Below are 25,005 nucleotides of genomic sequence, written 5' to 3'. Positions count from 1 at the left end.
ATGAACGGAGCAGCCTCAGAGAATGAACGGAGCAGCCTCAGAGAATGAATGGAGCAGCCTCAGAGAATGAACGGAGCAGCCTCAGAGAATGAACGGAGCAGCCTCAGAGAATGAATGGAGCAGCCTCAGAGAATGAACGGAGCAGCCTCAGAGAATGAACGGAGCAGCCTCAGAGAATGAACGGAGCAGCCTCATAGGGAATGAATGGAGCAGCCTCAGAGAATGAATGGAGCAGCCTCAGAGAATGAATGGAGCAGCCTCATAGAGAATGAATGGAGCAGCCTCAGAGAATGAATGGAGCAGCCTCAGAGAATGAATGGAGCAGCCTCAGAGAATGAACGGAGCAGCCTCATAGGGAATGAATGGAGCTAAATCTATAAACCTTCACTTTTGCACTATGGAAGCAAGGTACAAGCTGTATTATTGTATTTATTCATGTAGATCTCCACAAGACCATACTGCACCTGACATCTCAGAAGGGGATGTATCGCCAGAACATTACACCTCTGTTTGGCAACAGAATTATGATTTATCAAGCGTGTAATCATTATCATAAAACTGTCACCGACCCCTGTCCTGGCTCAGAATGCGGGTGGGCAGTGCTCAGCTCCAGATGTGAAGTGGTGAACACACGATTTCTGTATAGGCCGACTAGCTGCAAACCTGCCCGGTGAGCTCAGGCAGTCTGGTAATGAATATATTCTTTTTATAATTCTGTTTCATTTTTTTTTTCTTTTTTCAAGAAGCCCGGCTTAAGTCTAAATTAGCTTGGTCCTTAAGGGGTTAAATAACTTTTTTTCTTCTTCCCAAGGAAAAAACTAAGTTTTTTTTTAATGAATCCCACAAGGGACTTGTACATGTGATTCTTTGATCGTGTAGAGAATAGTGTTTGCTAAAAGCAGGTGTTAGGCAGAGGGAGCCGCAGGATCACAAACCCGGGGTGAAGATTCATTACCTGCCCACATTCTAAGGGAAAGTGGATCATTCTATTACGGTGGGTTGTGAAAAGGCAGCACTGTAACGGCATGTGGTTAAAGGGGATGTCCAGGCTGGGCGGAATTTTCGGGTACAATTGGAGCTGGCTGAATCCTAGCAGTGTGCACGATTTACAATGTTGGGATTCAGAATATTGCATACTTGTGATGACATCTGGACCCTGCAAGTGGAGCCGAACCTCAACACGGTACATCTTACACACGGTTAGGATCCGGCACACAGCAATGTTTACCGAAAATTCCACCAGGGCTGGGAACTTTGTAAGAAGGAAAAGTACAGAGCTGTGCTGTGTTATTGCCTGGTGAAGTCACACATTTGTAGCAATCAGCTTCCAAAATCTGCTTTTCTTTCTGCAAATGTCACCCATCAATCCCATGTCATGCGGTCACGGTAACGGGAAATAAAACAAATAATGGAAGGTCGCGTAGCGCAATGTGCGACGGTGACAGAACTGTACCGATGTTGATGGCGGTTTCCTGCTTATCTCCCGTTAGAATCCAGATTCTGATATCGGCTTTCACCAGGGTCTCAATGGTTTCTGGTACGTTGTCCTGTAGCTTATCTTCTATGGCTGTTGCCCCGAGTAAATGGAGGTTCTAAGGTAAAAGAAAAATACATTGAAGGTTTACACATTATGGCGATTCTAGATGTGAAAAGTCCTGTACGGTTATCGGTCACAATACCGTTTGCTGGCATTGGCCCCGACCATGATGGCCAAGAACTAGTGAACATAATGAGGGTGTCCAAACACACAATTTTTGGCTTACGAGGACAGGCACCTTCTGCAAAGGAACGTTTTTTGTTTTTTTACAAGTTCCATCACAGTTGGAACAAATGACTAATAAAGGTATGCCATCAATAAGCCCACCTGCCAACTTCCATATTGGATGCTGGTACCAGTGGTAAATCAATAGTTCCCGCCACTGGGTGAACTTGTGGACGAGATTTCTAGCACAAGTTCTTGGCAAAAAATTTGGACAAAAAAAAAAAGGAAGAGAATGTCCAGCTTCACCGCATCCGTAAAAAAGAGTTTTCTTTATTCACAAACTTTAAGCACAAAGGGTACAGATTTCAGCACGAACCATATGGATAAGAATCTCAACGCGTTTCTGGAGACTAAGCTCCCTTAATCATGACACCATCATCATCATCATGTCATGATTAAGGGAGCTTAGTCTCCAGAAACGCGTTGAGATTTTTACCCATATGGTTCGTTTCGTACTGAAGTCTGTATCCTCTATGCTTAAAGTTTGTGAATAAAGAAAAATCTTTTTTACGGATTCGGCGAAGCTGGACATTCTCTTCCTTTTTTTGGACTTTATACGCCTGGACACAGCGGGTCCGTGCTCCTGAAGCTTGGTTTATGCATAACGGGTGAGCTGGCTTATATTTCTTCTTTCAAAAAATTTGGACACCTGCATTTTTCTGCATTACATTATTAAAATTTGTAAAATCCTCAACCTTTTGACAATTCTATATATCTGAGATAACGGCCATCGCCTAAAATTATTATTATTTAGACGTCCTGATCTGTTCAGGCCACACGGGGTCTGACTGCTAGGATTCGGTGGTTACACTCAAAACCGCTTGGCCTGATGTGACAATCGGGCTTGATAACATGAAGAACTCATGGCAGCTTCAAGTCCCTTAGAGGAAACGTATCAGAAAATGTCCTGTGTTTAAATCAGGTATTTGTGGGAAATACATTTTTTAATCATTTTTTTTCTCATATCGTGATATGTATTTAAAAAAGAAAAATAAAACCAAAATCAAATCTTGTAATTTTCATACTTGCCAATGGAGATCATTTAGGCTTCAGATGGGTTTTCAGGCAAAGTTAATTTTAATCAAGATTTTAATCAATAGATCTTGGAATAATAATAATTTCCACATTGGATGTGTTAAAATAAATGTTCCTGTGCTGAGATAATCTTATAAATGTGCCCCTGCTGTGTTCTGTGTAATGGCCGTGTCTGACCGTACAGGAACATGGTCTGATCATACCACAGCTCCTGGGCGGGAGAGGACGCAAGAGAGGATACAGACATTACAGCACAGGATCACAGCTGATTGTTTCTTCAAGGTAACACATTGCTTAAAAACAGGCAGTGAAATATTTTTCCTCACCCAAAAAATTATTTGTGATCCCGTGCTTTAATGCCTGCATATATATTTTTTGCTTTTCCCCTAGCCCAGGAGATGTGATATGATCGGATCATGCTCCTGCACGGTCAGACACAGCCATTACACAGAACACAGCAGGGGCACATTTATAAGATTATCTCAGCACAGGAATATTTTATTTACACACATCCAATAGTGGATCTTATTATTATTCCAAGATCTACCGTATTTATTAAAGTGAACTTTGTTCGTGGGAAACACCCTTTAAATTTGTTTCCTTTCAGGAAACGTTTATTATCAGTTTTCTTATCAGTAGAGGCATAATTACTATGACTGATAACACCCTTATTCACCGCTGATAATACAGGATCCTTCCTTCATACTACACGTTGCACACGCTCATTAGATGCTTCAATACAAAAGGTTGGGTATGAGTCGGTCTATTGCTGCTAATGTACATGTGTATTTCGGGAAGCAACTGGATGTTACAGTCCAAAAAAAGCATTCGATTTTTTTTTTAATACTTTTATCACAAAGATCAAATTTAAACAATAGATCATTTTCTTTCTCTACATTTCCTTTGAAGAAGTGGCCAACCCTAGTTGGTCCCACTCCCTGTGCTAGGAGAACTGTGCAGGAATCCTGTTGAAACAATTTCGCACTTTTTAACCAAGGGTCATAAAATGGGTGTGGAAGACCCAATTTTGACATTTTCTCTCCTTTGTACTGTATCCCCAACAGTATTAAGATGCCCGAAGTTGGTTAGAGTCATCTGTAATGTATGATCAGTTCCCAGATGATGAATGACACTGATGTTCTTAACCAACACGTGTAAGGACCGGCCACCGGCAAGTAACATAAAAGAAGCCTGTATAGTGCCAGGTCCGGCTAGCAGTACCCACCAGTCCAGTGACCAGCAAAGTTGTCGGTCTATTCTATGGTGGATGGAAAAGTCCATATCCTATCCAAGTAGACCTGTCATTGGCTACAGCAGAACAAAGTGAAGGTTCTGGAGTGGCCATCTCAGTCTCCTGACCTCAATATCATTGAGCCACTCTGGGGAGATCTCAAGCCTGCAGTTCATGCTAGACAGCCCAGGAATTTACAGGAACTGGAGGCTTTTTGCCAAGAAGAGTGGGCAGCTTTACCATCTGAGAAAATAAAGAACCTCATCCACAACTAACACAAGAGACATCAAGCAGTCATTGATGTTAGGGGGGGCAATTCACGGTATTAAGAAATGGGGTATGTGAACTTTTGATCAGGGTCATTTGGATGTTTTGGGTTGTCATTATGAATTAAAAAGAGAAGACACAGTATTTTGACAATAAATGGCTTCACCCAACCACTAACCATGAGTGGAGAAAAAGTTTTGGTGCTATAATTCATATTATCTGAAAAAAGGCCAAGGAGGCAAACTTTTGAGCACAACTGTATTTCTGCTAGCATAAGCAGCAGGTAGAAGACAGATATTGGGTTTTCCTTGTCAGTGTTAGAGCATACGTAAAGATCTGCGCCCTTGAACTGAATCCCTGAGGGTTCATGTACCAATTTCTTTAAATAATAAAAAAAAAGAGAATATAGTGTGATTTTTAAAGGTTAGAACCGCAGATCATCACACGGGAAGTCTCGTTAACTCAGCCAAATACATGAAAGTGAGCAAAATGTCTTTTTTCCATTTCAGAATGGCAGGTGTTCGCACTTTCGGTGCTGATGAAATGTACGACATAGTGCAGACTCCTGATTAAATTAGGCTTTACAATAACACCAGGTCCGCTGTGGAACGTGGAAATGAGTAAAGGCATAAGCTCAGGACATGACAGAGTTCACACTCCGGCATAAATAAACCCAGTAATAAAGAGGACGCTGTGCCCAGGTTCTGGGTAATTCTAGACTTTTATGGAGTAATAATTGTAGTACGGATCTAATTTATGCAGCTGCTTTATGGTCTCTAAGGTCCGTGTAATGGTGAAATATGACGAGCATTTCTCATTACTATTATTCTTAATAAAGACTACAAGCAAAGATAATCTCATATCCAGATTAAAAAATAAATAGGATGCTGCCAGGTCCAGGTAAAAATGAAATATCTCCTCTTGGCATGTCGTTACGAACCAAGACGTTCACAGATCAGATGTGATTCTTGAGTCAATGTTCAAGTGATTCTGTGAGACTTATAGAAATGTGCGCACTGCAGTCGAATGTAATCGTGGAAAGACATCTTACCTTTTGCATTGCAATCTGAAAAAGCGTCTGATAACTGAAGCTGCACCTTTCCTGCACATCATGTGCCTGAGATTTCGGGACCTTTCGTATCACCCACAGAGTTGGTAAAATTAGGTTTTCCTACCATGAGCTATCCGTTATACTCACTACTATATTCTTGCTTGATACGTTATTTTTCATAGATTACAAATTTTGGAGCATGAATTTTTACACATTTTTTACATTACACCCACAAGTTTAATCGTTTTTTATCTGGATTTTATGTGATATAGAAAGGTTAAGTAGCAAGTATTTGTGAAGCGTAAAGGAAATGGAAGGATTAAAGGGAACCTGTCAACCCATTTTTGGCCTATAAGCTGCGGCCACCAGCATCAGGGGCTTATCTACAGCTTTCTGTAATGCTGTAGATAAGCCCCCGATGTATCACCCAGGGGCAAAGTACTGTAGTACTTTGCTCTGCCCTCAACAGGGCAGATAAAGTGCACCTGCGCAGGAGCCACGACAGGAAGCAAAGAAGAGGACGTCATCGTATGAAGATGGGAGGCGCTGGATCCGGACCGCGACACCCATTGGACCGGACCACAACGGGACCACCCCTGGGTGAGTATAGTATAACCTCTTTTTCTCATCTTTCAGGTTACATCGGGGGCTTATCTACAGCATTCCAGAATGCTGTAGATAAACCCCTGAAGCCAGTGGCCGCAGCTTATAGGCCAAAAATGGGGTGACAGATTCCCTTTAAGGAAGGGTTTTAAAAATATAAATCTGAAAACGGACGTTCATTTGTATTCAGTTCCCGTCTGAGTCAATACTTTTTTTTTAAATTAGTTTATTAAACATCAAAAGAACAAAGAACAATAAGGCTACTTTCACACTTGCGTCGTTTGGCCTCCGTCGCAATGCGTCGTTTTGGGAAAAAACGCATCCTGCAAATGTGCTCGCAGGATGCGTTTTTTTCCCATAGACTTGTATTGCCGACGGATCGCATGGCCATACATCGTGTCCGTCGTGCACTGGATGTGTCGTGTTTTGGCGGACCGTCGTATCGAAAAAACGTTCAAGGGAACGTTTTTTCGTGCGTTAGATCCAGCATTTCCTACCGCGCATGCGTGGCCGAGACTCCGCCCCCTCCTCCCCGGGACTTTACAATGAGCAGCGGATGCGCTGAAAAACTGCACCCGCTGCCCCCGTTGTGCCGAATTTTCACAACGTCTGTCGGTACGTTGCGCCGACGCATTGTGACGGCCCCATACTGACGGAAGTGTGAAAGAAGCCTAAGACATACATGTTGATTGCAACCAAGCCAGTACAAATGTATAGCACAAGTCATATCAGCACATATCTTGGGACATAGACCCAGTCTCAGAAAACGTAAAGTAATACAGTATGTCCACGGACCTGTACTAAAACTCAAACGGTCTTGCTGCCAAAAAAAATTCCATTTTGTGTTTAAATGTTGAAACGAGGCGCGAACCAATTTAGAATTCTACCATTTATTATAATGAGGCAAGGCTATCTGTCCCGTGGTGACATGGTGAGGTATGATGAGATCCATATATCCCAGATCTTATCAAATTTTCCCATGCAGCCCCTATTCTGGTATAATGTGCGTTCATAAGGTATAACTTAATTCACCAGATCAATCCAGGCCCTAAGGGATGGGTGATTGTTTCCCATCCAGCGCAAAGCTACCGGTATTTTCCTTGCCAGAAAAAGAGTTTCTCTCAAAACAAATTTGAACATGGTGCCCCCCCCCACGTCTCTTCTTCCAGCACCCCGAATAAACATATTAATGGGTTCAAAGGAACGGGGATATGTAACGATTAGTGAGGTCACCTCACTACAAAAGGATTGAATAACTGGACATCCCCAGACAATATGTAAAAAATCTGCTTCCCCTATATGGCATCTCCGACATTCTGAAGAGTTTGTCCAGCCCGTTTTAAATAGTCGTGCCAGGGTTAAATATGATTGATGTATTATATATATAGTTGGATCATCTTATTGTTGGCCGAAGGGGACACCCTAGATGGGGATTCAAGAATTGTCTCCCAGTCCTCATCTTGAAGATCAGGAATTAGGAGTTTCCATTTTTCCTTAACCCCTTCCCGACCTTTGACGCCACGTAGGCGTCATGAAGTCGGTGCCAATCCGACCCATGACGCCTATGTGGCGTCATGGAAAGATCGCGTCCCTGCAGATCGGGTGAAAGGGTTAACTCCCATTTCACCCGATCTGCAGGGACAGGGGGAGTGGTAGTTTAGCCCAGGGGGGGTGGCTTCACCCCCTCGTGGCTACGATCGCTCTGATTGGCTGTTGAAAGTGAAACTGCCAATCAGAGCGATTTGTAATATTTCACCTATTATAATGGGTGAAATATTACAATCCAGCCATGGCCGATGCTGCAATATCATCGGCCATGGCTGGAAATACTAATGTGCCCCCACCCCACCCCACCGATCGCCCCCCCAGCCCCCGATCTGGCCGGTACACTGCTCCGGCTCCCCTCTGTCCTGTGCTCCGCTCCCCCCGTGCTTCAATCACCCCCCCTGCACTCCGATCCACCCCCCTCCGTGCTCCGTTCCACCCCCCCGTGCTCCGTTCTACCCCCCCCCGTGCTCCGTTCCACCCCTCCCGCGCTCCGATTCACCCCCCCATGCTCCGATCCCTCCCCCCTATCATACTTACCGATCCTGCCGGGGTCCGTCCGTCTTCTCCCCGGGCGCCGCCATCTTCCAAAATGGCAAGCGCATGCGCAGTGCGCCCGCCGAATCTGCCGGCCGGCAGAATCGTTCAAAGTGCATTTTGATCACTGAGATATAATCTATCTCAGTGATCAAAATAAAAAAAATAATAAATGACCCCCCTCCCCTTTGTCCCCCCCATAGGTAGGGACAATAAAAAAAATAAAGAATTTTTTTTTTCCACTAATGTTAGGGGTAGGTTAAGGGGTAGGGTTAGGGCTAGGGTTAGGGCTAGGGTTAGGGCTAGGGTTAGGGGTAGGGTTAGGGGTAGGGTTAGGGGTAGGGTTAGGTTAGGGTTTCGGTATGTGCACACGTATTCTGGTCCTCTGCGGATTTTTCCGCTGCGGATTTGATAAATCCGCAGTGCTAAACCGCTGCGGATTTATGGCGGATTTACCGCGTTTTTTCTGCGCATTTCACTGCGGTTTTACAACTGCGATTTTCTATTTGAGCAGTTGTAAAACCGCTGCGGAATCCGCACAAAGAAGTGACATGCTGCGGAATGTAAACCGCTGCGTTTCCGTGCAGTTTTTCTGCAGCATGTGTACAGCGATTTTTGTTTCCCATAGGTTTACATTGAACTGTAAACTCATGGGAAACTGCTGCGGATCCGCAGCGTTTTCCGCAGCGTGTGCACATACCTTTAGAATTAGGCCATGTGCACACGGTGCGGATTTGGCTGCGGATCCGCAGTGGATTGGCCGCTGCGGATTCGCAGCAGTGTTCCATCAGGTGTACAGTACCATGTAAACATATGGAAAGCCAAATCCGCTGTGCCCATGGTGCGGAAAATACCGCGCGGAAACGCTGCGTTGTATTTTCCGTAGCATGTCAATTCTTTGTGCGGAGTCCGCAGCGTTTTACACCTGTTCCTCAATAGGAATCCGCAGGTGAAATCCGCACAAAAAACACTGGAAATCCGCGGAAAATCCGCAGGTAAAACACAGTGCCTCTTACCTGCGGATTTTTAAAAAATGATGCTGAAAAATCTCACACGAATCCGCAACGTGGGCACATAACCTTAGGGTTAGGGTTGGAATTAGGGTTGTGGTTAGGGTTGTGATTAGGGTTATGGCTACAGTTGGGATTAGGGTTAGGGGTGTGTTGGGGTTAGGGCTGTGATTAGGGTTATGGCTACAGTTGGAATTAGGGTTGTGGTTAGGGTTGGAATTAGGGTTGTGGTTAGGGTTAGGGGTGTGTTGGGGTTAGGGTTGTGGTTAGGGGTGTGTTGGGGTTAGGGTTGTGATTAGGGTTATGGCTACAGTTGGGATTAGGGTTAGGGGTGTGTTGGGGTTAGTGTTGGAGGTAGAATTGAGGGGTTACCACTGTTTAGGCACATCAGGGGTCTCCAAACGCAACATGGCGCCACCATTGATTCCAGCCAATCTCGTATTCAAAAAGTCAAATGGTGCTCCCTCAATTCCGAGCCCTGACGTGTGCCCAAACAGTGGTTTACCCCCACATATGGGGTACTAGCATACTCAGGATAAACTGCGCAACAATTACTGGGGTCCAATTTCTCCTGTTACCCTTGTGAAAATAAAAAAAATGCTTGCTAAAACATCATTTTTGAGGAAAGAAAAATGATTTATTATTTTCACGGCTCTACGTTGTAAACGTCTGTGAAGCACTTGGGGGTTCAAAGTGCTCACCACATATCTAGATAAGTTCCTTGGGGGGTCTAGTTTCTAAAATGGGGTCACTTGTGGGGGGTTTCTACTGTTTAGGCACACCAGGGGCTCTGCAAACGCAACGTGACGCCCGCAGACCATTCCATCAAAGTCTGCATTTCAAAAGTCACTACTTCCCTTCTGAGCCCCGACGTGTGCCCAAACAGTGGTTTACCTCCACACATGGGGTATCGGCGTACTCAGGAGAAACTGAACAACAACTTTTGGGGTCCAATTTCTCCTGTAACCCTTGGGAAAATAAAAAATTCTGGGCTAAATAATTATTTTTGAGGAAAGAAAACGTATTTATTATTTTCACGGCTCTGCATTATAAACTTCTATGAAGCACTTGGGGGTTCAAAGTGCTCACCACACATCTAGATAAGTTCCTTTCGGGGTCTAGTTTCCAAAATGGGGTCACTTGCGAGGGGTTTCTACTGTTAAGCCACATCAGGGGCTCTGCAAACGCAACGTGACGCCCACAGAGCATTCCATCAAAGTCTGCATTTCAAAACGTCACTACTTCACTTCCGAGCCCCGGCATGTGCCCAAACAGTGGTTTACCCCCACATATGGGGTATCAGCGTACTCAGGAGAAACTGGACAACAAATTTTGGGGTCAAATTTCTCTTGATACCCTTGGGAAAATAAAAAATTGCAGGCTAAAAGATCATTTTTGAGAAAATATTTTTTTTTTTTAATTTCATGGCTCTGCGTTATAAACTTCTGTGAAGCACTTGGGGGTTCAAAGTCCTCACCACACATCTAGATTAGTTCCTTTGGTGGACTAGTTTCCAAAATGGGGTCATTTCTGGGGGATCTCCAATGTTTAGGCACACAGGGGCTCTCCAAACGTGACATGGTGTCCGCTAATGATTGGAGCTAATTTTCCATTTAAAAAGCCAAATGGCGTGCCTTCCCTTCCGAGCCCTGCCGTGCGCCCAAACAGTGGTTTACCCCCACATATGGGGTATCAGCATACTCAGGACAAACTGGACAACAACATTTGGGGTCCAATTTCTCCTATTACCCTTGGCAAAATAGGAAATTCCAGGCTAAAAAATCATTTTTGAGGAAAGAAAAATTATTTTTTATTTTCATGGCTCTGCGTTATAAACGTCTGTGAAGCACCTGGGGGTTTAAACTGCTCAATATGCATCTAGATAAGTTCCTTGGGGGGGTCTAGTTTCCAAAATGGGGTCACTTGTGGGGGAGCTCCAATGTTTAGGCACACAGGGGCTCTCCAAACGCGACATGGTGTCCGCTAACAATTGGAGCTAATTTTCCATTCAAAAAGTCAAAAGGCGCGCCTTCCCTTCCGAGCCCTGCCGTGTGCCCAAACAGTGGTTTACCCCCACATATGAAGTATCGGCGTACTCGGGAGAAATTGCCCAACAAATTTTATGATCCATTTTATCGTATTGCCCATGTGATAATGAAAAAATTGAGGCGAAAAGAATTTTTTTGTGAAAAAAAAGTACTTTTTCATTTTTACAGATCAATTTGTGAAGCACCTGAGGGTTTAAAGTGCTCACTAGGCATCTAAATAAGTTCCTTGGGGGGTCTAGCTTCCAAAATGGGGTCACTTGTGGGGGAACGCCAATTTTTAGGCACACGGGGGCTCTCCAAACGTGACATGGTGTCCGCTAAAGAGTGGAGCCAATTTTTGATTCAAAAAGTCAAATGGCGCTCCTTCCCTTCCAAGCCCTGCCGTGCGCCCAAACAGTGGTTTACCCCCACATATGAGGTATCGGCGTACTCAGGACAAATTGGACAACAACGTACGTGGTTCAGTTTCTCCTTTTACCATTGGGAAAATAAAAAAATTGTTGCTAAAAGATAATTTTTGTGACTAAAAAGTTAAATGTTCATTTTTTCCTTCCATGTTGCTTCTGCTGCTGTGAAGCACCTGAAGGGTTAATAAACTTCTGGAATGTGGTTTTGAGTACCTTGAGGGGTACAGTTTTTAGAATGGTGTCACTTTTGGGTATTTTCAGCCATATAGACCCCTCAAACTGACTTCAAATGTGAGGTGGTCCCTAAAAAAAATGGTTTTGTAAATTTCGTTGTAAAAATGAGAAATCGCTGGTCAAATTTTAACCCTTATAACTTCCTAGCAAAAAAAAATTTTGTTTCCAAAATTGTGCTGATGTAAAGTAAACATGTGGGAAATGTTATTTATTAACTATTTTGTGTTACATAACTCTCTGGTTTAACAGAATAACAATTCAAAATGTGAAAATTGCGAAATTTTCTAAATTTTCGCCAAATTTCCGTTTTTATCACAAATAAACGCAGAATTTATTGACCTAAATTTACCACTAACATGAAGCCCAATATTTCACGAAAAAACAATCTCAGAACCGCTAGGATCCGTTGAAGCGTTCCTGAGTTATTACCTCATAAAGGGACACTGGTCAGAATTGCAAAAAACGGCAAGGTCTTTAAGGTCAAAATAGGCTGGGTCATGAAGGGGTTAACCGGCAATACCGCCGAGTCCGCACTTACGGACAGCATATGAGTGTACAGTGTGGATATAAGACCCCGGGCCCCTGTGATTTAAGGATCCCTATTAATGGAAGGGATGATATTATTAGCACGGCATTTACTCTGCGCATGTACGATTGTATTGCTGATCTGAGTTGCAGATAACGGAAGAATTGGGGCCTTGGGATATCATACTTAGTCTGTAACTGTTCGAAAGACATTAAGACGCCCTGCTCATACAAATTATTAATGAAAACACCGCATGAGGTCCAGAATAGAGTAAATGGGTGATTCAGTAGCTCCGGGAAGTACATATTCCATAATGGCATTTCGGCTATACCACCTTCAAAATGAATGGCCCTTTTCACCTGCTTCCAAACCAATCTCAAAAAGGGGAGAAGCGGTAATAATTTAGAGGTGTTGGGTCTATCAATTTCTAAAAAGCCTAACGGGCAATCAAGCTTGGCAGCGTGGGCCAGATGACTCTCCGAGTTTGGTAAATGACCCCCAGGCATCCACTTACCCAGAGCCCTAAGTTGTCCGGCCAAATAATACAGGAAAAAGTCAGGTAGCGCCACACCTCCCATTTGCTTGGATCTATGTAAAGTAGATAATTTAAGTTTAGGCCTGGCTTTCCCCCATATAAAGGATGAGATTAACGAATTTAGATTTGAAAAAAAGGATCTGGGAACAGGAACTGCTCTGTGAAGGGAATAATTGAGCTTGGGAGTAATATCATCTTGATCAGATTTATGTGACCAGAAACAGACAAGGGTAATTTACTCCACACCGCAAATTTATGCTTGACTAGATCCAATAGCAGGAGGACATTAAATTGTAGGTCAAATCTCCTGTATTTGGGTATAATTATCATAAATATTTAAAGTGGGACACCACTGGCAATAAGGATAGCTCTTTAAGATGATCTGCTGAAACATGGGAGAGGGGCATCAAGGCGGATTTGTCCCAATTTATATACAATCCCGAGCATTTACTAAATCTATTTATGGTGGTGATCACATGCGGCAGTGTCTCCTCTACGTCATCCATGAATATTACCATATCATCGGCATATAAGCCAATAACCTCCACGCGGTCTCTGAGTCAATACTTTGCAATTACTGCTGCAAGTCTTTTGGGGTCTGGCACTTCTACCTTTGAACATCTAGAGCTGACATTTTTGTCTGTTCTTCTTTACACACTAGCTCAGTGAGATTGGATGACGAGTGTCTGAACAGCGATTCTCACTAGGATTTAGGTCTGGACTGACTGGGCCATTCACACACATAGAATATGCTTTGATCTAAACCATCCGTTGTAGCTCTGACAGTAGGTTTATGGTCGTTTACCTGTCAGACCGTGAATCAACGCCCTAGTCTCAAGTCTCTAGCAGCCTCTAACAGGTTTTCCTCCAGGATTGCCCTGTGTTAAGCTCCGTTCATCTTCCCATCAATACTGACCTGCTTCCCAGTCTCTGCTGAAGAAAAGCATCCCTAGAACATGATGCGGTTATCACCATGTTTGATGGTGGGGATGGTGTTTTCAGTGCTACGTGAAAGTTAATTTTCTGCCACACATCGTGTTTTGCATTTAGACAAACATCATCCACATTAGTCTCATCTGACCAGAGCACCATATTCCACGTGCTAGCTGTGCCCTCTACATGGCTTTTTGCAAGCTACAAACAGGACTTCTTATGGCTTGTTTTCAGAAATTATTTTCTTCTTGCCACTTCCATAGAGGCCAAATTTGTGGAGAATACAACTGATAGTTGTCCTGTGGATAGATTTTCCCACCTGAGCTGTGGATCTCTGCAACTTCTCCAGAGTGACCATGGGTCTATTGGCTGCTTCTCCAATTAGTGCTCTCCTTCCTTGGGTTGTCAGTTTGGGTGGATGGCCATGTCTTGGAAGAAATAACTGCAAACCTACCATTTTTGGATGATGAATTAAAGGGAACCTGTCACCCCCGTTTTTTGAGATTGAGATATAAATACTGTTAAATAGGGCCTGCGCTGTGTGTTACTGTAGTGTATGTAGTGTACCCCGATTCCCCACCTATGCTGAGAAATAACTTACCAAAGTCGCCGTTTTCGCCTGTCAATCAGGCTGGTCAGGTCAATCTCAAAAAACGGGGTGACAGGTTCCCTTTAAACAGTGCTCTGGGCTATTTTTTGATAACTTAACCCTGGTTTATTCTTCTCGACAACTTTATCCCTGACCTGTCTGGTGTGTTCCTTGGTTTTCATGATGCTATTTGATCCCTTATGTTCTCAAACAAACCTCTGAGACCTTCACAGAACAGCTGAAGTTATACAGAGAATAAATTACACACAGGTGGACTCAATTTACTAACCAAGTGACTTCTGATTTGGTTTTTAGGGAGCTAGAATGGACTAATAGTATTTCAATTCTTTTAATGGGGATATGTAATTTCCTATACGAGCAAATGGAGTTAGGAGCTCGGTCACAGAACGAATTAAACTCGTAAGGTAAGGTATTACTGTATACACACACATATATACATACACATATTCACACATACATTGTTTGTTTCTCACATACAAGACATATTTCTTAAAGTCTACTGCTATGGTAGGAAAGGACCAGTATGAGAATGCACCCAAAAGAAAAAGGAATCGATGTCTGAAGGGCGATGCACTTACAGCAGCGGCTTCCGCTGTTAGGTGAATGTACAGAACCCTTCTGAGTCAGTATACCAGCTGACTGGAGGAGAAGGTTGCCTTTGGCTTCAGCAATTTTTTTTTTCTTCAATGAGTCATTATTTCTTTTGGCTCTGATGAGTGATTAACGTGTGGCTATGATGTTTTATATTCTTTGAGTGAAAAAAAGAAAAAAAAAACCCATCAGAAACTGTTATGCTACGAACATCAAGTAAGCTGCCCCGAGTAAAACAGAAGTTTATTTAGCTTTGAAGAAGGTGAAATGTCAATTACTGATCAATGTCGCCCTGAACATATTTCGACCGCCCGAACTGATGAAAATGTAACAAAAAAAATTTGTCAAGCCGTTCTGGGAAATTGCCATTGGATCATTGCTCAACTCATGGAGTAGACTTGGCTTTTATGGAAATCGTGCCTGCAAATTTGATTGGAGGATGAAACAAGATTGCCTCTCAAGAACGGTGATGTTTTCTTTTGTTTTTTTTTCCTAGTAGGAGACAAAACTTTGTAGCCCAAAACGGTTTGTGTGAGTCAGCCATTACAAAATAGGCAAAAGTTTGATTGAACAACTAGTTAAAAAAAAATCCCTGGAGCCAGACGCAACCCTCTTCAACCATGTCTGCTGTTATAGTGACTCAGAAGGGTTCTGGAAACGTTCACCTAGTGGCGGAAACCAGCACTACAAGTGTCCCACCTCTTTAATTCCGGAATACAGAAATCATTTAATAAGTCCCAAAGAGGACTGCCTTATACTTCGTTATACAAACACAGATACAAGTGTTTCTAATGAAAAGATACAACTTCGCAGCTCCCTAAAGCCTCCTATGAAACCACAATAATGTGATTTAACTAATTATATAAAAATCACCCAATTGTGAGACAGACGACTGAGAGACACACAACAGACAGCATGCAGAGAATTAGGCAGTGTTTGTGAGCATCGGAGGTGTAAATCCGTGAATGACGTCGCCGTCACCATTTACTGTTACACTACTGTTGTTCTAAGACATGGAGAACAAGATGCTAAAGGCAAAACTGCCTGCGCTTCCAGTCCCCATCCAGGTGAGCACGCTTTTACTGTGCAGACTATAGAAGCAAACCTCAAACAGGTGAGAACTGTAACGCTCGCGCCGAGACTGGTTGGCGCAGGCGTCTGGGGGTGTGGCCCCACTGGACCACAGACCAAACTTCCCTGGAAGGGGCATAACTAAGTAGCTTCCTAGGTGTTTGCTGGAGCCTCTGATGGTGAGGTCAGACTTGTGCAATAGGAAGCTACCAGGTGCCACTCCAGGGTGGAGTCTGACTGTGGATGCTGATCCCACCGGGGACAAGACACAGGCAGGCAGGCACGGCTGTGACACTGGCTGACGGATGGGTACAGGCAGACTGGCTTGACGGAGATACAGGCAGGCAAACGGGCACGGCTGGCACTGGCAGACAGGTGGACAGGGCTGATACTCTGGTAGGAGCTGGTATACAGGCGGGTGTATGGAAACATAAGAACCTGTTCAGACTGGTAAATATAAACAAACAGGTAGAGGAGACCTGTACGGCAAGTTGCTGAGCAGAGGTAGAGCAAGAGCGGATGCAAATCAGAACCACAGGAGGTGGAGCTAAGAGCAGAGCAGAGAAGAAGGCGGAGCTAAGAGCAGAGAAGAAGGCGGAGCTAAGAGCAGAGAAGGTGAAGGCGGAGCTAAGAGCAGAGAAGGTGAAGGAGCCACGTGCAGAAACGCAGGAGGCGGAGCCAGGTAGAACCGCAAGCAGCGGAGCCGCAGAGCAAAGCCACAGAGTGAAAAGCAAGATCAGAGTGCAGAGCAAAGCCACAGAGTGCAGAGCAAAGTTACAGAGAGCAAAGCCTCAGAGTGCAGAGCAGAGAGCAAAGCTGAGAGACACAGAACCACAGGTTGTGGCAGAACAGAGCAGAGAGAAACAGAGCCACAGACAGTGGCGAACAGAGCAGAAAGATAAGGCGGAGGTACACACAGCAGAGTGGGAAATTACTAATGACAAAGGAGGAACAGGAACGGACATAGACCAGAGTTCAGACAGAAACGGACACGGATTCACAAACAGAACACAGATTATGGCCTGCGTATTGCAGCCCTCTGAGACAGGAAACAGACACGACCTGGCAGCTTAGTAGCAAATGCTAACTGAGGGAAATAGTTTGCTCAGGCATCCTCCAATGGGTGAAGATGCCTTAAGTACCAGAGGCCTCAAGGCTATTGGCCAGGAGCACCTTAGGGAGGTGCACACAGTCTCAATAAGAATCCGGAGTTGATGGCGCCGCCCCCCTATGCACACAGCCAGGAAGTGTACACAGAGCAGGCCGCCATGGAGCACATGGAATGGAGCTGGCAGCAGACAGATCTCACAGCATGGCACTGGGTGAGGGAGTAGATGTAATAGGCAGGAGGGGGATGGAAGGCCATGCAGTGATGCCGGCAGGGATGTTACAAGAACATGAGGCAAGGGACTAAGCACAAAGTGACAGGTGCACTTCCTTGAAGAAACAAGGAGCAGAGGAAAAAAACAACACGTCATCCAGGAGGATACAGTAGAATAGGGACCCTGCACAAACTAATCTGGAGCAAAGAAACTAACCGGAGGATGAATGCGTTGGCGCAAATTCAGTGCATAAATATTTTATATTAGGGATATCCAGGACTCATGCTGGGAAGCACAGAGGAGAACATCTGACTGAGGAATGGTTTATTTATTCTGCACATTAAATTATTTAGGACACTAAGTTTTGTGGGTCAGAGTCCTGAAGTGACGGCATGCTGCCTCTAGATCTGGAAGTACAGATTCCTTATTAATGATGGACCAGCACAATTAACAAGCAGATGGAAAGTATTTGGTGCCGCGCTTTATTGTAACTTGTGTCACTAAGTTATATGCGCATTCTGGATTATAAATAGGTAAGTAATAGGGATGAGCGAACGTTATAAGGTGTTATCTCAGCATGCTCGAGTGCTAACCGAGTGACTACGGCGTGCTTGGACAGTATGTCCAAGTCCCTGCGGCTGCATGTCTCGCTGCTGTTTGACAGCATCAACACATGCAGGGATTGCCTAACAAACAGCCATGAGACAAGAAGCCGAGGGGATTCGAACATATTATTTGAGCACGTCGAAGATACTTGGTTAGCACCCGAGCATGCTCGGATTACACCTTATCCCAGCACGCTCGCTCATCACTAGTAAGGAACTGTTTTAGTATAAAGCAGACTAGCCTGGCTAGGATGATATTGTGGAGGGCATTATCACGACGTTCTCAAAAAACAGGTTATGTTTTCTACAAATAAACAAGGAAAAACCTGCAGTTTGCTTTAAAAGAATGGTGAGGTTGGCTGATCTAATATTATATTCACTATATAAGTTCTATAAAAAAAAAAAATAATATTTGCTATTTACATTTTGAAAAAAATAAAATTTATTTAGTGACTAGTTATTACATTTACTTCCATAGTACAGCGCCACCTGGTGTTCAAAGTGTATGGTAATGGTCATGTCCTCCTAATGAACTGAGGGCCGGTGGACACACATGCTCAGTCACCCTCCCTACGTCCAGTTCTCTGCAGTGAAGCCAATAGAAATCGGTTTATGCTCGTTTGCTATTTCTAGTGGTTGCTTGATGTGCACAGAACTGGTGCGGGGAGAGTTACTGAATGTAAGTGTCCACCAGCATGTCACTACACAAGTCGAAAAACACTTGGTAGCACTGGGTTTTTTCAATAGCATGTAAATGGGAAACAAAGTTTATTTTTTTATGATTATGCAATATTTACAATAATTAATAGAGGACATGTTAATATTAATTTATTGCACTTCTAGAAGCAGGACAGATATTTATTCCACCATCAATATACTCCCCACCTGTCTATAACAAGCTATACTTTTTTACTTCTCTTTATACTCTCTAAATCCCATGATGCATCAGCACATCATAACATGGACAGCTGGAGAAAGGAAAATCTCTGTCTCCTTTGGATTCTTCTCTGCATGTTCTAAATGAGCAAATAAGGACCAAGTGAATGGTCATAATTATCATTACAATCACATGAGAGGAGATGTATAATCATCATCAGTAACTAGGATAGGAGACTCTTTACCCTTATGAAGAACACCTGTGATAAATTCTATGCAGATTCATCAGATGAAAAGTTCTGGTAGCTTGGATGGTGATCTTCATGAAGAAGAAAGTAATTTGATCTCAAGACCCAAATGAGGAGAAATCCATGAATTTTGAGATTGAAAAGGGCAAATAAATAACAGTAATATATCAACTCATACTTCATGGCATCCACGGTACTTCTCTTGAGTAGCCCGCGAGGAACGATGTTACATGAGATCGTGACACGACAGCTAATCAACAGAGGAGCATTGAATGCAATCATGGAAGAGGCAGTTCTAAGGGCTCCCATCCAGTGGTACACGTAGAATAGTTTCAGAATTAATTAATTAAAAGAAAAACAAAAACTACTTCAATTCAGCTTAGTACATTGTCAAGGAACTGGCATTTAAACATTAAAGGACATAATCACCTGCTCTGTTGAACATGTAAAAAAAATCTCATTGACCTAAAGAGTTTAGCAGGATTTCCATTTGGATTCTGCTATAGTGCTGCAGACTCAGCACATTTTACCATCAAAAGTAGAAGAACCAAAAGTAAAGAGCCTAAACCAATTCAACAATATTAATTGTATTCATAACGATGTGACTACTATATCATGCCTGGTAAATACTATAATGTAAGGACAAACCACCTCTGATCTGCCACCTTTTGGACTTTTATATGAAAAAGCAGTCTTTGTTTATTTTATTATCCACAGGATGGATGATAACTATACGATTGCCGAGGGTCCGGGTGTGAGAAATCGAGTTTACTGAGAATGTGTCAGCTCCGCTGTTACTGGTCCATAACGTGCTTCATTCACACGGTACTTTTGAGACCCCAGTTCTTATGACTGCTGGGTCTCCTAGTGGTCAGACCTGAAGCGACCATATATACTGTATATACTCGAGTATAAGCCAAGAATTTCAGCCCATTTTTTAGGCTGAAATTGCCCCTCTCGGCTTATACTCGAGTCATTCCCAGGGGTCGGCAGGGGAGGAAGAGCGGCTGCTGTCTAATACTACTCACCTGCTCCCGACGCGGTCCCTGCACGTCCCTGCTTTTCCGGGCGCTGACAGCTTCTTCCTGTATTGAGCGGTCACATGGTACCGCTCATTACAGTAATGAATATGAACCCCACTCCATTCCCATAGGGGTGGAGCCGCATATTCATTACTGTAATGAGGGGTACCATGTGACCGCTCAACACAGGAAGAAGCAGCCGATGCTCGGAGAACCAGGGACGTGCAGGGACCGCGCGGGGGGCAGGCGAGTACGCCGGGGGCAGTGCGCTATATTCAGCTGTTCCTTGTTCCACCATCAGTGCCGCTGTGTCTTCAACGTCCTCTGCACTGACGCTAAGGTCAGAGGTCACGATGGCAAGATTAGGGACGGGGAAGACACAGCGACACTCGGCAGTGGAACGGGAAAAGTGAGTATAGCAAGTGCCGGGGGCCTGAGCGACTAGAGGTGAGTATGTTTTTTTTTTTTTTTTTAAATCGCAGCAACAGCATATGGGGCAAATATTTCTATGGAGCATCTTATGGGGCCATGTGCAGCATTATATGGGGGCAAATATCTCTATGGAGCATCTTATGGGGCCATAGTCAGCATTTGTGCAGCATTGTATGGGGCAAATGTCTGTATGGAGCATCTTATGGGGCCATAATCAGCATTTGTGCAGCATTGTATGGGGCATATTTTAATATGGAGCATCTTATGGGGCCCATCATGAACGGTATGGAGCATTATATGGGGCTCCTGATTCAATATGGATATTCAAAAACACTTAACCTACTGATGTCTCAATTTTAATTTTATTGGTATCTATTTTTACTTTTGAAATTTACTGGTAGCTGCTCCATTTTTCACCCTAGGCTTATACTCGAGTCATTAAGTTTTCCCAGATTTTTGTGGCAAAATTAGGGGGGGTCGGCTTATACTCAGGTCGGCTTATACTCGAGTATATACAGAATGTCGATTAACTTTCATTTTTCTTATTGAGGGTTAACATTTTGTTTCTGTGCACAATGGTTGTGCCAGAACCAATAAATACTGTAGAGCCAGACGGGAATACCCTTGAACACAATCATTTACCTTTTCGATCAGTTCATAGCACTCTTCCAGCTTCAGAGCCCTGTTCTGTAGGGAGGTGGAGGCTCGGAGATACACATTGAGCCATTCTTCATAGACACCGTCAGGAATAGCAGCTACAGCGAAACAAAGTGTCCTCAAACCTGAAGACAAGGCATAAAGAAGCATAATGTCAGCCAGGGATAATGTATACAGGTTCTTCAAGGTGGCAGATTCGGCGCACGTGCCATGAATATCATCAGACAAACTGATTCATGCTTCAAGAAATTGCCCAACATCTACCAGAAAAAGAAAACCGGATACTGGTACTCCTAAAGAATTACTTCTTGGTATAGGTCAGTCCATGTACACGCTCAGTGTATACAGTGGATATAAAAAGTCTACACACCCCTTCTAAAATACCAGGCAAAAAAAAAAAATCATACCAAAAAGAATTACCGTATATAATCGAGTATAAGCTGAGATTTTCAGCCCATTTTTTTAGGCTGAAAGTGTCCCTCTCAGCTTATACTAGAGTCATTGTCGGCGGAGGAGGGGGAGCGGCGGCTGTCACATACTCACCTGCTCCCTGCACTGTCCATGGCAGCTTCCCTGATTGTCTCCGGGCACTGACAGCTTCTTCCAGCTTTGAGCGGGCACCCACTCATTAAAGTAATGAATAAGGACGCGACTCCACTCCCATAGGGGTGCAGCCACATATTCATTACTGTAATGAGCGGGTGCCCAGTCAACGTTGGAAGAAGCTGTCAGCGCCCGGAGACCATCAAAGAAGCTGCCAGGGACCGCGCCGGGAGCAGGTGAGTATAACGGGGAGGGAGAGCATTGCGCGATATTCACCTCTCCCTGTTCCACCGCCGGGCGCCGCTCCGTCTTCCGCGTCCTCTGGCTGTGACGCTCAGGTCAGAGGGTGCGATGAGGCGATTAGTGTGAGCGCCGCCCTCCGGCCTGATCTTCAGTGCAGAGGACGTAGGAGACGGAGCGGCACCCGGCGGTGGAACGGGGACAGGTGAATAATGCAAGTGCCGGGGGCCTGTGCGACAAGAGGTGAGTATGCAATTTTTTTTATTTATTTATTTTGTATTCACAGCAACAGTATATGGGGCAAATATTTCTATGGAGCATCTTATGGGGCCATAATCAGCATTTGTGCAGCATTATATGGGGCCATAATCAACATTTGTGCAGTATTATATGGGGCAAATGTGTCTATGGAGCATCTTATGGGCCCATTATTAACCTATGTGCAGCATTATATGGGCCATATTTTAATATGGAGCATCTTATGGGGCCCATCATAATCTTTATGGAGCATCTTATGGGGCCCATCATAAACTGTATGGAGCATTATATGGGGCTCCTGATTCAATATGGATATTCAAAAACACTTAACCTACTGATGTCTCAATTAATTTTACTTTTATTGGTATCTATTTTTACTTTGGACATTTACCGGTAGCTGCTGCATTTCCCACCCTAGGCTTATAGGTTTTCCCAGTTTTTTTGTGGCAAAATTAGGGGGGTCGGCTTATACTCGAGTATATAAGGTATTTCAGAATTTTTCCACCTTTAACATCACCTATAATCGGTACAAATCGATTGAGAAACAAACTTGAATCAATTTGAGGGTGAAAATAAGTAAAAACCACAAAACTAAATAAAATAAACGTGAACAACTTCTTATAATTTGGGACGTGACTGTTCAGAATTAGGCAATCACATTTACACTCATGGTAAATAGACAGGGAACAGACTCCATAATTTCTGGTGATTCTCATTAATTCCATAGCAAGTTTAGCGCTTTAGTTCTTGGTTACATTTTACAGCAAAAAAATTACAGCAAAAAGTAATTTTTCGTAAACAGCTTACAACACAGCAAAGGGATCTCATTGTGGAAGATATCACTTAGAGAACAGTACAAAAATGTTTCAAAGCATTAGATAAACCTTATACAGCACTGTGAAGATGGTCATCAAGAAGTGGTTTAACCACCACATGACCGTCCACTGTAGATAAACATTGGAGCCTGCTGGGCTTTGTGCAGTGGCAACGTTTTTCAATGGTCTGCGGTCTCGCAGAACCCTGCGATTTTGGTAAAGAGCTATAGCTCTGACAGGTGACATCATCGGGACCTGATTAGATCAGGTCCCCATGATGTTAACCATTTGTTATCTTCTAGATGCTGCTGCAATCCCTCACCGGTGCACCTTTAATGTAATCACAGGTGAGCCGAGCGTTATCATGGCAGCCAGAGGTCACATGTAGACCTCCAGGTCTGCCAGGTAGAGTGGCCTGTTGGACTCAGCAGCCAGTAATTTACACACGTCAGGATTTTGTCAGGATTTTGTCAGGATTTTTCATCAGTATTTGTAGCCAAAACCAGGAGTGGAACAATTAGAGGAAAACTATAATAGAAACATATGCACCACTTCTGTATTTATCACCCACTCTTGGTTTTGGCTACAAATACTGATGAAAAATCCTGACAAAATCCTGATGCAATCCTGACGTGTGCACATACCCTAAAACTGACAGTTCTCACGCATTGCAGTACATGTTAAATAAATAAATACAGAAAATTAAATAAATTCTGTAAAAAGCAAATCAAGGCAGCAAAGATTGAGACAGAGAGACTCCTTGCCAGAGAGAGAAAAAATAATCCCAAAATATTCTTTAACTATGTAAATAGTAAGAAACTAAAAATGATAGTGTTGGCCCCCTTAAAAATAGTCTGGGTGAAATGGTGGATGAGGATGAGGAAAAAGCCAATATGCTAAATGACTTTTTTTCATCAGTATTTACACAAGAAAATCCCATGGCAGACAAAATGACTAGTGATAAAAATTCCCCATTAAATGTCACCGGCTTAACCCAGCAGGAAGTGCGGCGGCATCTAAACATCACTAAACTTGACAAATCTCCGGGCCTGGATGGGATACACCCCCGAGTACTGCAGGAATTAAGTACAGTCATTGATAGACCATTATTTTTAATCTTCAAATACTCCATAATAACAGGGTCTGTACCACAGGACTGGCGTATAGCAAATGTGGTGCCAATATTCAAAAAGGGGACAAAAACTGAACTCGGAAATTATAGGCCAGTAAGCTTGACCTCTACTGTGGGTAAAATCCTGGAGGGCATTCTAAGGGATGCTATACTGGAGTATCTGAAGAGATATAACCTCATGACTCAGTATCAGCACGGGTTTACTAGGGACCGTTCATGTTAGACTAATTTGATCAGTTTCTATGAAGAGGTAAGTTCCGGATTGGACCAAGGGAACCCAGTGGATGTAGTGTATATGGACTTTTCAAAAGCTTTTGATACGGTGCCACACAAAAGGTTGATACATAAAATGAGAATAATGGGGATAGGGGAAAATATGTGTAAGGGGGTTGAGAGCTGGCTCAGGGATAGCAAACAAAGGGTGGTTATTAATGGAGCACACTCGGACTGGGTAGCGGTTAGCAGTGGGGTTCCACAGGGGTCAGTATTGGGCCCTCTTCTTTTTTTAACATATTTATTAATGACCTTGTAGGGGGCATTCAGAGTAGAATTTCAATATTTGCAGATGACACTAAACTCTGCAGGGTAATCAATACAGAGGAGGACAATTTTATATTACAGGATGATTTATGTAAACTAGAAGCTTGGGCTGATAAATGGCAAATGAGCTTTAATGGGGATAAATGTAAGGTCATGCACTTGGGTAGAAGTAATAAGATGTATAATTATGTGCTTAATTCTAAAACTCTGGGCAAAACCGTCAATGAAAAAGACCTGGGTGTATGGGTGGATGACAAACTCATATTCAGTGGCCAGTGTCAGGCAGCTGCTACAAAGGCAAATAAAATAATGGGATGCA

The 25,005-nt window shown here is 43.5% G+C and overlaps 1 protein-coding gene across 5 annotated transcripts in view; it reads right to left on the bottom strand.

The window, feature by feature from the left end:
- Window positions 1-25,005, bottom strand: part of ATP8A1 (ATPase phospholipid transporting 8A1) — a 291,307-nt gene that overhangs the window by 66,442 nt on the left and 199,860 nt on the right. For all 5 annotated transcript variants that reach the window (XM_069744529.1, XM_069744527.1, XM_069744530.1 and 2 more), the window contains 2 exons: window positions 21,144-21,283; window positions 1,454-1,592 (listed from right to left, as the gene is read on the bottom strand). In XM_069744529.1, coding sequence (XP_069600630.1) covers window positions 1,454-1,592; window positions 21,144-21,283 — 279 coding nt within the window. The remainder of the gene's footprint in view (window positions 1-1,453; window positions 1,593-21,143; window positions 21,284-25,005) is intronic.

Source organism: Ranitomeya imitator, chromosome 1 (genome assembly GCF_032444005.1).
Source record: "Ranitomeya imitator isolate aRanImi1 chromosome 1, aRanImi1.pri, whole genome shotgun sequence".
In the NCBI taxonomy this organism is placed as follows: domain Eukaryota; kingdom Metazoa; phylum Chordata; class Amphibia; order Anura; family Dendrobatidae; genus Ranitomeya; species Ranitomeya imitator.
Note: the sequence above shows the minus strand (reverse complement) of the source record. Positions and strands in the feature narration are given on the sequence as shown.